The 14,444-nt window shown below is 43.0% G+C and overlaps 1 protein-coding gene across 7 annotated transcripts in view; it reads left to right on the forward strand.

The window, feature by feature from the left end:
* The window catches only part of TNS3 (tensin 3), a 321,108-nt gene that overhangs the window by 45,777 nt on the left and 260,887 nt on the right, over positions 1–14,444 (forward strand). For 2 of the 7 annotated variants that reach the window (XM_084857722.1, XM_084857724.1), the window contains exon 2: positions 9,702–9,777. The exons of the other annotated variants lie outside the window; for them this stretch is intronic. In XM_084857722.1, coding sequence (XP_084713848.1) covers positions 9,702–9,777 — 76 coding nt within the window. The remainder of the gene's footprint in view (positions 1–9,701; positions 9,778–14,444) is intronic. 7 annotated transcript variants of the gene reach the window in all.

Below are 14,444 nucleotides of genomic sequence, written 5' to 3' on the forward strand. Positions count from 1 at the left end.
GGAAAACCTGGCTTGGTAATCGTATGTATGAAAAGGATCTTGGAGTTGCAGTCAATCACAAGCAGAATGTGAGTCAGCAGCTGATGTGGCTGCAAAAAACAGGCAAATACAATTTTAGGTTGCATCAACAGAAGTATAGTTCAGAATCATGGGAAGTAATAGTTCTACTCTGCTTTGCACTAATCAGCCTTCACCTCAGATACTATGTCCAGTTGTGGATACCACACTTCAAGAAGGATTCAGATTAATTGAAAAGTTCAGAGTGGGTAACAAAGATGATCAGGGGATTGCTAAATCCTACAAGGAAAGATTGAAGGAACTGGGTATGTTTAGCCTTGAGAAGAGAAGATTGAGAGGGGATATGATAGCACCTTTCAAGTACTTAAAGGATTATCAAACAGAAGAGGGCCACAACCTATTCCCTATCATCCAAGACTGTGGAACATGAGATAATGGGCTTAAGTTGCAGGCAGGCAGATTTCGGTTGGGCATCAAGAGAAACCTTCTAATGGTCAGAGCGGTCAGACAATGGAACCAGCTGCCTAGGGAGGTCGTGGGCTCTCCATCACTGGAGGTATTCAAGGAGACTGGACAGCCACCTGTAAGGGACACTTTAAGGTGGATTCCTGCACTGAGCAGGGGTTGGATTCACAGTCCTAAATGGCCCTTTCCAACTCTGTGATTTTGTAAGATGTCAGGGCTTTGAGCTGACTAATCCGTGCATATTTTCCCCCTTTCTGTCCAAGATGCTCATCAGCCCTCCACATTCTCTAGATTCTGGAATCCACAGCAAATAGGTCCTTGTTCGGTTGTTTTTCCTCCCTTTTTTCTCTCTCTCAATTTACAAACCAATACTACATACCCAGTGAGTTACCAGTCATGCAGAAACTGCTCCCTGTGTCAGTGGGTCGACCCACTTTCCTGCCCAACTAACTGATGAGGGACTAGACCACTGAGCTTGGTATTAGAACAAATAAGGACCCACAACACAATGTAGAGTACTTAACACACTTCACATACATTGTCTCAGTAGTTCTTGCAACAGTCCTGTAAAATAGGCCAATATTATTTATTATCTCTGTAACTGCAGGTGGAAAGGTTGTGGGGGATGGTGGTGGTGGCTGAGAGAATAGTGTCTTCCCTATCATCAGTTTGTGACAGAGGTGAGACTTGAACTGGGGAGTTACTAACTCACAGTGCATGTTACTGTGTTTTTGAGCTTGAGAAAGATAGAAGTGTGGTTTTAAATGTGCTTGTATGAGGTTTTCAGATCAATTGATCAGTCATGAAGGAAGATGGATTTACAACTGTATATCAGTCTTTCTGTGTCTTTTGTCCTCCAGCAATCTTTTTTTCCATAGATGAAAAAACTGGGATTGGTGCATTTCATATTTTAGCCTCTACTTGTGTAGGGAACTGTGTGTAGTGGGGGACCTTGCTAGTTTCACATCCCTCTTCTATGGTCTCCAGTGAAACTGACAAGTCTGGGAAAACTGTAGCTATTTAACTGATTCTTCTTTTCTTCACCTGCTCTCCATGAAACTGATAATGCTTTCTGCTGACCATATCAGTTTCATTGGAGTTTAGGATGGAGAAGACCGAGAAAGAAATGATGGATTGGTCAAGAAGAGTACTTGTTGGATTGTGTCCTAGACTAACTGCGAGGCAGTTTGGCCCGGTATTCAAGGTATTCAGATGTGGAAATCTCTTTTGCTGTAGCTGAAGATGATGTAGTAACATTTAGAGCAGGAATAACATAACTTGTGAATGGTGGTAATGCACGTTAATGGGAGTGGGGAGAAATTGCTGAGTGCTAATCAGGGTGCACATGTGGTTTTGGCCTCATCCACTATGCTATACCAGCTAACTATTTTGTTTTCAGAAAATACTGTATTATTTTTTTTAAAAAAATAATATAGATAAGCCAAACAAAATGAAATTTAAATCCAAAGAAGTCCAGAAGATACAGTGCATGTATTATAACCAAAATTGAACATTAGCCCTAACTAAGACAGATCTTCCTAGAATCAACAATCATACAGAATTCGTCCAGTAATCAAGTCATTCCAAAATGATCTGTGTTGGCTTGAGAAGTGGTGAATTGAAGAATTACTAAGAAACAATCTAAGTCTGATTGTGTTCACTCATCAGAAACCTGAACTTGTTCAGTCAGTTTGTTTGTCAAGGCTAAATCGTATATTGTGGTATACCATTGATCCAGCATGTAGCTTCTTATTTTTAAATTTATAAGCAATTTCTAAACATCCTACCAACAATAAAAAAATGACTAAGGTCTTGTGAGACAAGTCACTAAGACCCTCATAAAAAAAAATCATTAGGTTTTGGAATTAAATAATAACATACAATTTTGCTTATTTTTGCATAAACCTGATTCCAAAACTTTTAAATAATATTACAATTCCACCATATTACAGTTCCAGCATGTATGATAATATGGCCCAGTACATTTACAGCTTCTCCAACAAGGAGATGTCATGGTGATAAAAACCATTCATGAAGTAATTTCAGTGAATGTTCCTTTATTTTATCTGAAGACCTCTTAGGTGGCTAATGATTATCTTGGGGCACAATCCTATTGAGATAGACGGTTGCCTCCAACTTCCTCTGAAGTCAGAGGCGACTGCCTATCCAGTGCCGGGCAGCTGAAGCATGGAGGAGAGAATTCCCTCCATGCTCCGCCTGCCCTGCAATTGGCTTTAGGCACCCAATTTTGGATGCCTAAGCGTGGCCTCGGGGAGGGGGTGGAAATGGGGCTGGAGACTGCATAGGAAGCTGTCTTCTAAAACAGCTTCCGCGGTCTCCTCCCTGCCTCCGGGAACACCTGCTTTTTGCCCTGTCCATGCTCCATGTTATGAACACAGACAGGCACTGAGGGGCAGCCGCTGCAGTTGTCTCCACCCTGGCTATGAGGGGAAGGGGACAGGGAGCATGGCTTCCTGGCTGTGAGCATGTAGCGCTGTCTACAAGCTCGGAGCTGGGAAACCGAAACATCCTCTCTCTCCCAGATGCTGTCTAGGGGACATAGGATTGCTCATAGGTGTAGTGCTGGCAGGTCGCACCGGGGCTTCGCTCCTGCACTTTTATTGAAGCGGGCTCCCTGACGGGTCACAGTCTGCTGCTGCCGCAGGGGCAGACATGGCGGGAGGAGGAGGGAGCAGAGGAAGGGAGCATGGGCGACTGGCAGCTGCCACTCGCCTACCATGCAGAGTCTGCCAGACAGAGGGGCGAGAGAGGGAGCCTGAGGGAGCTCTGCAGCCCCAAGGTCAGCTGCCCCCCCCCTCAGCAGGGGAGGAGGGAGAAAAGAGGCATGCAGGAGGTGCCCTCTATTCTCCTCCTCAGCCCTTGGCTTCCTCATCTTCCACCCCCTCAGCAGCCACCACGCCTCACAACTCCACCGTCCCCAGCCAGCCCTTTTGCTTCCTGCCCCCTTTCCCACCCTGCTGCCCATCTCCGCTCCGTCCATGCATGCCAGGCGGGCTGTGTGAGGGTTGCCACCATTCTCTCCTTCTCCGCTGCCCTTGTTGTCCTGCAGCACTGGCCACTCATTCAGGGCTGCTCCTGGCCATGGGGGCGGGGCAGGCGGTTGTGCTTATACATGGGGTTTGCTGTGCGTGGGAGAGGGATTCTAGTGCAGACGTTAGCAGAGGGTTGTGTTTTAGCACCATGCAATGAAAAGTTTTCACCTGCTGTTTGTTTGCACATCACGTTTGTCCTTCAAGGCGTAGGAGGGGGGCTGGGATTGGATCCACCCCCTTTGGTTGACAGTAGGATCCTAGGCTTGTTTACTTGGAAGTAAGTCCCAATGTGTTCAGTGGAATTTATGTTGGAGGGACTAGGCCCATGAGTCACTTAACCTGAACTTGAAGGGTTAATATGGGAGGGTGGGAGGGGATCTCTGAGAGGTCATTCTGCCTTTTCTTTGTCTCCTCCCTCTACTTTCGTATCTTCTTCCTTCCTCCTCCAGCAAGTGATGCAGATGCTGACCATGGGGCTGACCTCAGCTGGCTTATGTAAGTTTGTTATACCTCCAGTAAAAGTCTGTTCCTAACCCACCACTCCAGTGTGTTTTGTCTACATCCATGGCAACTGATGGGGGGGTGGGGGCTGATTCGGACATTAGTTTACTCCCCTAGTGAGTGTAGTTATGCTTGTAGCCTTGTAGGGCAATCCTACTTGTCTATTCAGAAGTAAGTACCAGAAGTAAGGATTTACTCCCAAATAAGTGTTCATAGGATTGCAGCCTTAAAGGAGTTGTGGGTCACTGTGGACTAAGTTCCATTTATTTTAATGTGGCATTGCTTCACACCTGGTTGCAACGGCTCTTAATAATAATAATAATAATAAATATACTATGATTATATTATTATTATTATTATTATTATTACATGTTTCTTGAATTAAAAAGGACTAACCAAATAATATTTCCTAGCAAGTTGCTGGACATGACTTTGTGTGTGTGTTTTCTTTTCAAATGGACCTTTTAATAATTCTGAATTAGGGTGATGAGATACACCAAACAAAGTAACTGACTGAAAGCTCATTTGTATTGTATAGTCTCACAACGTTGTATAATCTTAGAAGGGGCCGTGGCTGTGACTATTATGAAAGGACCCTGCACTTCTAAATTTGCCACTACACTACTGGGCTTGCTCTCTCTGTCTCCTAATGAACCACCTATTGGTATAGGTGAACCTATGCCATTTCTCCATGTTATCCTTAAACCTTCAGTTGATTCACATAAAATGTCAATCAAAATATTATAAATGTCAGAAACCAAACCCTTCATTGTTGAAAGTGTTGAATTATGAGCAGTTCAAAACCAGTTGAGGCACATGAGGCATGCTGAATTAGTGTAGGATTAGTTTAAAGGTGTCTAACTTGAAAAAGAACTAAACAAATTTGGCTTAATATGAGATAGCATCCTTGAAATGGCTGAGAGTTCAGTCTTTAAGTCTGAATATCACGTTTCTTCCACTCTTTAAAATGCACTCGTTTTTGTGTGTTGAAAGAAAAATGATGTTCTAATAATGGTATTTTTCCTCCCAACATTTCCGTACCATCAAGGTTGTCTTTAAAAAGGGATTACCCACTTTACTAAGAGCTGTTGGTAAGAATACAAGCACTTTCAATGAGCCCTGTTGACCATCTGGAACCTCCTCAGAAACCCACAGCTGAGAAGCTATTTTGTAGAATGTGCACAAGCAAACTCAATTGAAGTATATCAAAATAATAGTTCATATTAGGAATCCCAATATCTCCATGTAAACTTAGTAAAAGGTAACATTATTAGGAGCAGTGCTGGCTCCAGACTTTTGAGGGCCCTTGGGCGAGGCACCCTCAATGGGCCCCCTCCCTCAGTGAGCCTAGCTTCCCCCCACCATTGTCACCAGTGGCTCTTACTTCTCATCCTCTTTCTCATCATTGCTATCACTTGCTTGCTTGACAGGCAGAGAGCTGGTGAGCAAGTAGGCAGCCACATCTACTGCTCCTCCTTCTCACCACCACCACTGTCGGCCAGAGCAAGAAGTAGGTGAACAAGCAGATTACAAAGGTGAAGAGGAGGAGCAATTCCAGGGGGCTTTCGTCAGGGGGCCCCTCCTGGTGTGTGGGCCCTTGGCAGGTGTCCAACTTGGCCTACCCTTGCCACTGGCCCTGATTAAAAGAACCTGACAAAAGGAGATAAAATTTTGGCAGGGCCATGGTAAACGACTGCTTCTCTACCTAACCATGTCAAATTATGGCCCAGTTCACACATTATGACAACCCATGGGTTATTTAAACCATGGGTTGTCAGGTCTGTGAGCAAGGAATTGAGTGCTCTGATTCCCACATGCTCATCACTTCCATTTTGAATCAGCTTTAATCAATGACCCAGGAATGTCTCCCGTTCGTGGGTTGTTTGATGCAATGTCTGGGCCCGGCACTCTGTGTTGTTTAGGATTAAACAACACAGAGTTTAACAGAACAGTCACCCATAATTCGGGAAGTGACAGCTGCAAAGGAGGCAGCACGCTCGCTCCCTTGCTTGCAGCCGCGCCAATTCATGGGTTAAATAACTCATGAATAGGCATTATGTATGAACCAGGTCAGTGTTTCTTCCATTCTCCCAGATATTTTCTCAGTTGCTTCACCATATTTCCATAACTTTTAATGAAATAAGCATTTTTAAGGAATACTAATCCCGTAATATTTTAAAGGAGTTTTACTTAAAGAAAGGCCAGTTATATGACAAAGGGAGTACTGATCAGTTTGCATCATATTTAACTAAAATAATGCAACTTTATTCTTGTGTATATGATATCCTGCTACTTTCCCATATTGATCAAACATTTTCAGCCATTCAGGAATAGTGTCTTTGGGATTCTGGAGCATTAGTGCATATAGACTGATAATATGTGAGCACCCATTAATGACTGGATCCCTGGATTAGTTATAATTGAATTAGCAATTAGTTATAAACGGCAATTAGAAATGTTAAAAGTGGACACTTGTTTAGTGCTGCTTTTTTCTTCTACACAAGCAGAATCACATAAAAAAACCTGGTAAATTTGGTTAATGACATGTAAATGTTTGGACCATTTGCAACCCCTCTAAGAGAGTCATCAGAAAGTACCATTCCATTTTGTCAAAGGCTTTATGAGTTTCTAATGACAATGTTGCTACTAGAGATTTAGTTATATCATTATAAAATGTAATATTCAATACCCTGTGAATTGAGCCAGCCAATATTGTCTGCTGGGAATGAATTCTGTTTGATCTTCTTTTATACTGGCATGTATAATTGATGAATAACATTCAGCATATCTGATAAAAGAGCCTATAACAGATATGAGCATAACTGACTTTATTTTGGCTGAGCTCTGATGAGTGGCTTCCAGGCAGATTGCTTTTCAGTTTTCCCCGTGTTTGTCTTGAACTGTGACAAACACTGTCTCAGCTGAAATACTTCATTTGGAGATCTAGGATTAGAGAGTAATTACAGCATTGTGTGGCATTTGAAAACTGCTTTTGTGTGTTTGAAAAAGGTTTGTGCTTCAAGTATTTCATGATGCTTTTTGTTTTGTTTTGTTTAAATGGAGGTGTTCCTGATAGTAGTTATTACACTGGGAGTTGGTGGTGGTAGGAAACCACATAAGTTGGGGAGTGTTTGGATTTTGCAGTTGCAAGATGCAAAGATAGCGGTGGTTGTAACATACTGTGTATGGAATTCTCCAACCACAGTTCACTCATATGAACATTACAGTTGTTGGTACATAAAGCGGGGGCTTTAGAGTGGTGTTCTGTAGAACCCTGGGGTTCTCCAGAAGCTTCTTAGGGGGTTCCTCAATCAGGAGATCAGTATAGGTGATAAATCATCCCAGAAAGACAGTTTGCCCACCACTGCTGATCATCCACAGCAACATGCAGCTACAGCAGAGTGTTGGGGTTGCTCTAGGGTGATTTCTCTAGATACTGTTTTTGGTATTTGGCCTTGTGCCTCTTGACCTCGGCCCCACCCCGTACTGGAATGCGGCCCCCAAGAGTTTCTCTGTGTCAGTTCTTGCCAGCCGACTGCAGCTGGTGGTGATAACTCACTAGCTGATAACAGGGTCGAAAACCTGTCCAAGGCTGAGAGAGGAGGAAGGAGGCTAGAGCGGGGGGCTTTACCAGTTTGATGAATCCAAGACACCACGGCAGAGAGAAGTTCATTTTCTAGTCTGAGGTCTAAACACAGGGATTCCGAAGCAAGGCTGAGGTTCAGGTCTGGGGCCAGGGCGGGGCTGACGAGATCCAGCACATGGAAATGTTGTTCTCCAGCAGCCTTGCCCCTGCCTGCTTCCGGCTTTTTAACTGCAGCATCCTGAAGCAGCTGCTGGCAATCAGTCCCCTGGCCTCTGGGAGACTCTCTGTCTTAAACGGACAGAGGCTCGCCTCCGTTGCTCTTTGGCATGCAGCTGCTTTCACTCTGCTGGGGTTGGTGGAACTTCGCCCTCTGAATCCTCTGGGGAGGCCGCAACCAGGCATGGAACATCCACAGGAGGTGAGGGGGCTCGGGCTCTTTCTAAACTAGTCCCTATTCCTTGGGTCTGGAGCCTGCCGGTCCCCTTTGTCCTTGGAGCAGTCCGAGGGAGGCATAACACTCTGAAATTGAATTTGGCCCTCGCGCTGAAAAAGGTTGGACACTCCTGTCCTAAACTGTGCCCAGAAACATCCGTAATGTACTGGTTTTTCCACAGCAAACATGTGGCTTCAAAACTGGAAGCACACCCCAGCCCAAACGTCTTTCCGGTCGATGGAGTTCGTGTTGATAAAATGCTTCCAAGACTAGGTTGACAGTTGAATTTTTGTAACTGTGCTTGTGTTTTTTCCCATCAGTAGCATTCTGTCAGTTTTCTATATCTTTGAAGTAATTGCCTTTGAAGTAAATTAATATAACAGTTGACAGCTTCCTCCAGCAGAGGTAGCTCTTTGTGTAGGCCAGGGGTCCCCAACCTCTTTGGACCTGTGGGCACATTTGGGAATTTGAGAAACTGCTGTAGTCACCACCACAGAATGCCTAATCAGTGGATCACTGCTTTGGCGTCTGCCTATCGTGTCTATCTGGGTCTTAGGCTGTGTCTTCAGCAAAAACTTTTGTTTTGTGTCTATTGGACACCACAATGTGTCTTTAATAAGGGTTTGTCTAATTTGGTTAATTACTGACGGTGCTTCTTTTAAACATGTGTTTTGGCAATGTCCAGTAGCTTATTTTGGCGGGTGGGGAGGTTATTACACAGATACATTTTGTACTGGAACAGTCTTTAATATTCACTGATGTCCACACTCTTTTAAATTATTTACCTCTTTTATGGAAATTAAGAAAAGGTCAGCATAAATGGATTCTCTGCACCCTTTTGACAGCTAAAAGATTGTTATTACAACATTGGAGGGAGAAACACTCACCTTCTGTAATGCAGTGGATTGAGGACCTTACAACACTTTCAGTATTTGAACAGGCGGCATATAGATGCCACCTTCAGATGGGTACTTATTTGGATATTTGGTCTGCTTTTGTTGAAGCCCATGTATAATTGCCAGGAAACTGTACAGATTTCATACGAATCCATGTACATATTTTTTTTTTTAAAGGAAAATGAATTAATGTAATACAATAAAAAAAATTCAGGTGCTTGTGGGCACCATTCACAGGTACCATTAGAGGTGCCTGTGGGCACCATGGTGCCCACAGGCATCACATTGGGGACCCCAGTGTAGACACTGCTGGTTATCTTATGGGAATAATGATCAAATATCAAACAAGTTCTTTGCTGGTATTAAACAGGCTGCCTTTCCTTCCAGTGCAAACTATTGCCAGTGCAAAGCAAGAGGCCAAACAAAGAACTCTACATTCTCTTTAGTAGTGCTGGAGTATATCAGATTCACATATTTCTCTCCTCTCTCTCTCTCTCTCTCTCTCTCTCTCACACACACACACACACACACACACGAACACACCACCCTTCCTTAAAATTCCACACTTAAACTGAACTCCATTGATTGTCAAAAGGATATATATGCTGGTGCTTCTATTTCAAGGAATACGCTTAATGCCTCATAGGATTGTAGTGAAGTGGTAAAGTGTTAATGATTACCATACTATTGGAAAACTTGCAAGGTTATTCAAGTCAGTGTGCTTTTCTCTCTCTCCCTCTCTGCCCCAGCTGGTGCTACACACTACTCAACACAACACCTGAAATTCTTTTTTTAAAACCAGAGTGTTTGGAAATGCATGCATTGGTGAGTAATTTGTATAAATTCCATATAAACAGATAACCTTAGCAGAAAACAATTCTTTTGAGAACGTAGATGAACATGATAAAGCCTTTGAAAAAAGCACCATAAAGTGTACTCTTTATATGGTTTGCACACAGTAGTCCTTGGCCGAAGTGAAGGCACAGACACTTGTGGGACACAACGTGTTCCTCTCATTCAGCAAGTTGTAACAACTTTTGGAAGCTATGTGGGTAATCAGAAAATTGTGAGATTATCACATGCATTTCTCACCCGCTTCTTCTATCAGAGTATTAATGAGAACTGATGCACCTATACAATATAAAAATATCTGGGTATGGTGTGTAAACAGGTCTTCAACTTCAGGCTGAAGAATTCTTACTATACACCTCAGGCCATAATACTTTCCCTTGGGAGCGTCCATCAGCCTCCCATTCTTAGGGAAAGTTACTGCAAAACTGTAGTGGGAAGCTGATCTTGCTGTTGAGATACATAAGCATCAGGATTTGGACTGAACATTGTTGCTTCTGAATTCTGGTAGCTATTCTAAAACCCAACACCTGGCTGTGAAGCTCACTGGGCCAGTCACTGACTCAGCCTAACCTACCTCACAGGGTTGTTGTGAGGATACAATGGAAAGGAGGGGAATCATGTAAACCACCTTGGGTTCCTTGGAGGGAAAAAGTGGGATATAAAGGTAATAATATATAAACAAACAAACAAGTTTTTGATTAATCCGCTTACAGATTATATTCATGTGAATGAGGACTAAATATTCTCTTGATATTTCATTTTTTTTCCTTTTTGCACCGTACCATTTTCATTGTTGCAATAACTTAACCCTCGATAGAATGTGACAGCCAGTCTCATCCATTAATTTTAATGGGGCTCCCTAATTACAAATCCCATGATATAGTGCAAGTACGGGTGAAATATAGGTGTGCAAAGACATGTGGAGGACAACTGCAGGACTCTTTGGGCTCTACAAATTTATTGGGAGAAATTCTAGTCTGGGTTTCATGCTTCTTATGGGACAGAGTGGGAACTCTGCCCCGCCCCGCCCCGCCCTGCCCCGCCCCGGATAGAGAAATTGGCCATCCCTGCATTTGTCATGGAGATACTTGATCTGCTGTTGGTCATGGTGGACCTTACATCAGCCTTCAGTATGATGGGAGTTGCTCATTGGTGTTTTCAGTTGTATCTAGACTAGGAATCAGTGGTGATGGAGGGTTGTTCATCATCCCATTTCAGCTATTTCAGGGAGGTCCCTCAAGATTTTATTTCCCATGCTCAATGTGTACATTTTGGGAGCTCCAGATAAAAGCAGAGAGTAAGTATGATAAATTAAATTAAAAAAGAAAAGAAAATCTAGACATGTGGCAGTCAAAGCTAATTGTAGTGCCTTCAGTTAATGTCCAAATGTGAATATGTTTAGGAGGAGAAAAAGTTTCTTAAACATATTTGGTCTAAAACCATCTAGATCTGTGTAGATGAACTTCAGCTGGATCCAAGAATAATAAGCAAGATGTTGGCACTGACTACATTCTATATCAGCTTATGCAATTTTACCAGTGGTTTCAAAGGGCAGTCTTAAATGTCCAGTATGTTGCAGTTTTCCAGCAGTCTTAGAGATCAGAGATTGTGATGGACCTGATTAGAGATGAAAGTTGTATTATCTGTATTAAGTGCCCATAGGAAAAAGTGCTTCTGGTTACAACTCTTTTCTGGGGACCCAGGAACAGTTCTGGTCCAGAAGTACAATGAGGATTTGCACCTTGCTAGGACAGGGAGACCATAAAATACAAAGCACAATTAAGATTTGATTGACACATTTAGAATGTGCACGTGGGATTAGAACATTTGAAAGTACAGGTGCAGCATTGCATGCTTGAATGTTCCCCCAGGGAAAAAGAAATGCGCTTTGAAACCTAGAACATCAGGGGGAAGGTTACGCTAGATTTTTTCTGCTGATGTGCTATGCACAGGGACTACCTTTACACACTGGGAGCATTTAAACATGCCATTCCCCATTTGCAGTCTGATGAAGCCTCTGGCAGGGTAACATCTGTAAAAGGAAGCCTGCACTTTGCTAAATTGGAGGCAGATAATAGTTGAAAGTGGCTTTGAGAGGGACATCACTTTCCTTGGTGTAACTGTGTGTCTTTAGTTCTGCTGTTGCCTCCAGTCAAACAGGTTTCTAACACAATATAAAAACTGCAAAAGCTGCTTACCAGTGGCAAAAATGGAGTGAATGTATGCACAACAGGCTGCTGTCCTTCTTTCAAAGGGTTTTCAATTCTGTGATCCCCCCACACACCTTTAATCATCTGACCCTGGCCTTCGAGTGGATGCTGTGTTGCAAAGAGAATAAGAAGGAGGCCATTTCACATCTGGAAACTGCCTCTTTTTCTAGCCTGCAAGACACATTTATCTGGTCCAGGCTGTGGATTTCCAATCTGAAAACAGTGACTGTAGGAGGCTCAGTTATTATCTTTATATTGCTGTGAAGGAGGACACAGCTATGAGCAAAACAGGAACAGATTTATGAATTAATGAAGGTTATTCTTTACTTTTGCTTCGTAATCTGCAACAGTGCATCTGATATTTTAGGAACGTTTCCAAGGCTGCCCAATTTTTATTATTTCTTTGTGTGCATAGTTTTAACATTCGGTCATAGCTGGGTTGGTGGCTGCTGCAAATCAAGGATTGCTCTTGAGTACCAAAATGCAACAAGGCAGAAATTTCCATAGCCCCGCTGGGTTTGCCTTTGAAGTTTCTCTTGAGTAGCAAAAACGATCGTTGAGTTGTTTTATGGAGGAGGTGGGGTGGTGATGGGGACACACAGAGTCTACGACATTCCTTTCCAGCCCTCTCCTTATCTGATAAGCCCCAAGGTTCAGACTGGTGTGATAACAGGATTGCAATAATGAATTGCTAGAGGCTGAGGGTGACAGATTGATTTGCAGTGACAACCTAATGGACAGGTGTGTTGGCGCAGCCTGCTCCCAGTCTGCCTTCGCGGGAAAGATCTGAGGAATCGAGCTCCATCAGAGATAGGGAAAGGGGTGGGACTGGAGGCACGGAAGGATGATATTAGGTTTAATGTGGCTCGGGTTTTTTTCTCACTACCTGGGCTCCTTGCTTGGTAGATAAGAGAGAAAGGGGAACTTTAATCTATGCAGGAATGTGTTTCTCTACCTTCTTGAGTGGCCGCAAGAATGTAATACTTTTTTGGCAATGGATGTCTCTGGAGTTTGTGCATTTGCAGTTTCTTATTCCACCAGTTTATTCTTAGGTGCATTCATTTGTCCATCATGTATATTGGAACATAGGAAACTGCCTTATACAGAATCAGAACATGGGTCCATCTAGCCTAGTATGGTCAATGCTGTCTAGTAGTGACTTTCCAGGGTTTCAGTTAGATTCTTTACCAACCTTGTCTGGAGAAGCCAGGTAGGATTGAACCCTGGACCTTATGCATGCAAAGCATATGCTTTGCCATTGAGTTATGCCCCCTCCTTACATGTAGTTTCATATACCTAAATACACATAGGAGCAATCGTTCACATTCTTCCCATCATCTTTCTTTCATCCCTCTCATCCATTGTCTCACCTACTTTTAAAATTTAGCTTGTATGCTCCTTGGGGCAGGGACATGCTTCCATGCTTTCTGCTTAAGTTATTCTGTAAAGGACCATGTGATAATAAGACTAAACGGAAACACTGACTTAGAGCTATAAGGGATGTGTTTGCTCACTAAGCAAGTAAAATGCAATGGGTGTGAAAGGCGATTTTTACACGTTGGCATGCCCAGCAAACTCTCTAGCTGTTTCAAAATGAGCAGGTTTCCTTTGGGGAGAAATTGTTAAGATGTCTGGCAGCAATAGCTTCTGTATGAGCAGTAAACGCAAATAAACCAGAATACAACTTTCGTGTGTCTTTTACTGTTGAGCAATTTGCCCCAAAGAGCAAATATGTGTAGATATTTAGCTTGGCCCAGTTTATTTAAAAACACCTGTTGGTTTTTACCACCTCAGGTGTCTCTGTGCTGCAGCTTTGCAACTGGTTGAATGGTCAGAATTCCACACAGGGAACCCTAAGAGATGTATCTGTCTGAAGGGAGGCAAAGGTTTATTTTATTGTATTTAAAATTATTTTTAGATTCCTCTAAGATAAAATGCTTTCAAGGCAACATATAGGATAAAACAATACAAAAGTATAAAATAGGAATTAAATAAATGTACAATAAAATGCTATAAAACATAATAAAAGTAGATAACACCAATAAAACCTGCAGCCCACAGATTATAAAAAGGCCAGTGCAAACAAGTGGGTCTTATAGATAATAGAATAGTAGGGTTGGAAGGGATGTATAAGACCATCGGGTCCAACCCCCTGCTCAATGCAGGTATCCAAGTCAAAGCATCCCTGACAGATGGCTGTCCAGCTTCATCTTGAATGCCTCCAGTGTGGGAGAGCCCACTACCTCCCTAGATAGTTGGTTCCATTGTCGTATTGCTCTAACAGTCAGGAGGTTTCTCCTGATGTTCAGCTGGAATCTGGCTTCCTATAACTTGAGCCCATTATTCTGGGTCCTGCACTCTGGGATGATCAAGAAGAGATCCTGGCCTTCCTCTCTGTGACAACCTTTCAAATACTTGAAGAGCGCTATC

Source organism: Heloderma suspectum, chromosome 5 (genome assembly GCF_057233095.1).
Source record: "Heloderma suspectum isolate Gila_16-S chromosome 5, 16-S_ref, whole genome shotgun sequence".
In the NCBI taxonomy this organism is placed as follows: Eukaryota; Metazoa; Chordata; class Lepidosauria; order Squamata; family Helodermatidae; genus Heloderma; species Heloderma suspectum.